A 3,465-nucleotide genomic window follows, 5' to 3' on the forward strand; every position below is an offset into this window, starting at 1 on the left:
AGTACAGTGGTGAGCTCACAACGCCACAAAACACAGCAGTCATGCTAAAGGATCAACCACACAATTTCATTTACTTTCTCACATCTTTTTTCTTGTCTTTTGTTAAATGAGTCGGAAACTGTAAGAATGGGGAAATGCGTGTAGCTGTTGTTATTAATAGCACTAAAAAGAGAAGGAAAAATAGATTCAGGCACTCATTATTGCGCCATCATTTCCTGACTTAATTTTGTTTGATAGCACTTATTGGCACTTGGTTGACCAACACACTCAGAGCAATGGGAAAGTCCAAGGAACTCAGTGAAACTCTGAGAACGAGAACTGCAGATTTGCACAAGCTGGGAAGGTCTCTCTGAGACATTTCTGCACGACTGCAGATTCTAAGATCGTAAGTGCAAGTTACTTGGATGCGTCTCCTCTTTCTCAAGAAATGGAAGAAGATCCAAACAGTCAGACAAGAGGAAATTGGTTAGGATGCTCAGCAACAACCCACCAAAGCTCAAGCCTACAATAAACTGGAGACTACTGGAACCAGCCCAGTGTCATTACCGACGCGTAACATACCAATGATTTGTCACGTCCCAAGGCGTCCAATGGGAACGCGAAAGGTAACCTTCAGCGTTCCCATAGGACGCGGCGAGTTGTGGATGAAATCCAATAGAATGACGCTCCCGGCGGTAACAGACGTTCCAGCCGTGTATTCCAGCCCTAACCCAAACCTTAATCTTAATCCTAACCTTATCCCTAACCTTGACCACAACCTTAATGGTGTTAGGTAGTGTCTTCCAAAGCAACATATGCAGACTGAGTCCAAACAGTTCTCATGTTTCCTCCTTTTTCCAAACGCATAACATAGGATCGTGTTGGGTGGCCAAAAGCGTAACATACCGACGATTTGTCACATAGCATAATATGCTACACGTTGGGAGTGAGAACATGTTACTGTCCACAGTGAAGTGAGTTTTACATCAACGTGGACTGAGAAGGTGTCGACCAAGAAAGAAGACCTTGCTCCAAAACTGAATCCTTTAAGCTCAATTAAAATTTGCAGTAGTCCAGATGCGCAAGCCAAATGCCTTCTGGTGAAAAGTTTTGTGGTCAGACCATTTGGCCACAATAACAAGAAGAGTTTTTGGAGGAATAAAGATGAATTGAAACCTTAAAACACTGCACTAACTGTCAAGCATGGTGGTGGTAGCATCATGCCCTGAGGCTGTTTTGCTATCAGTGCTACTGGAATACCAGCCCAAGATTACCATGACATTCACATTTATGATGAGTGTATGTAAACTTCTGAGCACACCTGTCCTTTAGTTTACAAAAGAAAACAAGCAACGAGACACCGATGAGCGTTAAAAACTGTCTGCATTCTTTCAGCAAAACGATCCCCTTGTTCAGAGCCACGTAAGGCTAAGGTAACTTCTCGCACCTTGTGCTACATGTTTACTTTATACATGGGAGTGGTTTCAATAGTTTTATGAAAAGAAAAAGGGAAGCCTAATCCACAAAGGAGAACAATCTATCTACCACTAAAGAAGGAAGCTGAATAATCAAGACTTTGTTGCATGTGATTGCCGGACATGATCCTGTGTAACATGCTAAAAAAAGGTAATGTTAACTAACAAAGAACAGGCTTAAATCACTATAGTAAGTGTGGTAACAGTTGAACAACAAAGCAGGAGTGAAACACTAATAGTCTAATAGTTTTTATTGCTGTAAAATAATATTCAGTCCAGCGAACAAGTGATGACAATCTGTCTATGAATAACAAGAACAGAGAGCTAAATATAAGAACTGAGAAATGCAAATTTGCGCTTGTGTCTGTGTGTGTTGATCTTACCATCAACAGGGTGTCCAGCTCTCTGAGGTAAACCTCCTCGCTCTCCAGGATGCCTTTCAGCACCGTGAGCCTCCTCTCCAGCATTTCCTCCTTGCTGCATGTTGTCTGGATCACAGGTGTGCAGAGCATGAGAATACATCACAGCGCCCCCTCAGACTCAAGGTTATTGTCAAAGAGTTTTTACAAAATTTGTGATGCCAACCTCTGAAAAAGAGGCCACAGTTATCATCACCGCAGGACTTACAGGGTGAATCGGAACGTTGGACGTTCCTGTTAAAGGAGTCCCGTCGCTAAAGCAAGCGATGACGAGCAAATTGAGCTGCAGCCCTTTTCTCATGAATCTCAGACGGGTTGTTGGAGTTTCACAGGTTTGTACAATGTTTTTAATTTGTTTTATGTTTTTGTGTATATGACGCGAGAGCTTCCTGAGATGTAACTGCCCCTCAAACATAAGTCAGATAAACATGGGAACCACACTAAAACTCTTTAAGGTACCTTTGTTCTAGATTTTGAAACACAAAGTTAGATTTCTCCTTGTTTGTCTTTCTGGGTGCTACCTGCAGTTGTGTGTTTTTAACCAACATAATAGCCAGAAAGCTCTATGTAGCAAAACTTGAAAACTTGGCTCTGCTTCACTCCGTCTACTTTCTGTTCTGTGTTGGTTGCTTTCAAATTTACTCACGTATAAAATGTGAGAATTATAGTGCTGAAAGGTTTTTATACGTACTTCCCACTAGGCCATTGATCCTTCTCCATTTTCATCATGAAAATACAAGTATTGCAAAACTAAATGCAGTCTAGAAGACAAACTCAAGAAGGTACAAAGAGTGTGCAGTGATACAAAACACTGGAGTCGTGAACTCACAGGGGTGTCAGGGAAGTCCACGCTCTCAGTGTTCAGCGGGGAGAGAAAACAGGACACTGCCTCCTCTGGGAAAACGTCCTCTTCCAAGACATCAGCTTCTTCTGCCACTGCAGCAGACACTGTTCAGTCAGAGGGAGAAGAGCTCACAATCTCTCACATCTACTTCTGTTTTTGTCTTTCTGTCTTTGAAAAAGTATTAATAGCAGAGCTTTTTTTAAATTGTTTTTCCCAGCAAACAAAACAAGAAAACGGCTGCAACATTCAGGTTAAATCTACTCTCACCTGGTATGTTCTGTGACTCCAGATATTGCACAGCCTCCTGGTAGACATCCATAGCCAAAAAACAAGTCCTCTCTGCGCGCCGGCTGAGTGTCGCGGTGTGCAGCATGTGAACGCACTCAGCTGGTGACACAAAACTTCCTCTTTCTTTTAACTGTGCACAAAAGGAGACTGTAGAGACCCGAGCATAACTTCCTGTGTGCGTGAAATAAGCTCATGAGAGCACGCAACTGACATTTTATACATTCTTACAGTTGCATGTTACTTCCTATCAGCGTAGTGTTTATATGTTGTACTTTTTAAAAAAAAACACCTGAATATCAGATGAAAGTAGTTGAAGGAAAGTTGCCACACTAGTTTGAAGTAAGTTGAGCCAGAGTTTAGCTTGATCTACTCTCTATATCAGACCAATGAAACACCTTTTTTAAATACATATATGTATTTTGACCTAATTTCTGTTTTCAGCGTTGAAAGGAAGGACCTT

At 41.8% G+C, this 3,465-nt stretch overlaps 1 protein-coding gene across 1 annotated transcript in view; it reads right to left on the reverse strand.

Moving 5' to 3' along the window:
- LOC113018726 (active breakpoint cluster region-related protein) overlaps window positions 1-3,090 on the reverse strand; it is a 21,576-nt gene extending 18,486 nt beyond the window's left edge. Inside the window, exons 1-3 of the mRNA XM_026162053.1 lie at window positions 2,985-3,090; window positions 2,703-2,821; window positions 1,838-1,942 (exon numbers count right to left, since the gene is read on the reverse strand). Of these exons, the coding sequence (XP_026017838.1) occupies window positions 1,838-1,942; window positions 2,703-2,821; window positions 2,985-3,090 (330 nt within the window). The remainder of the gene's footprint in view (window positions 1-1,837; window positions 1,943-2,702; window positions 2,822-2,984) is intronic.
- Window positions 3,091-3,465: the final 375 nt, after the last annotated feature.

Source organism: Astatotilapia calliptera, chromosome 3, assembly GCF_900246225.1.
Source record: "Astatotilapia calliptera chromosome 3, fAstCal1.2, whole genome shotgun sequence".
Taxonomy (NCBI): Eukaryota; Metazoa; Chordata; class Actinopteri; order Cichliformes; family Cichlidae; genus Astatotilapia; species Astatotilapia calliptera.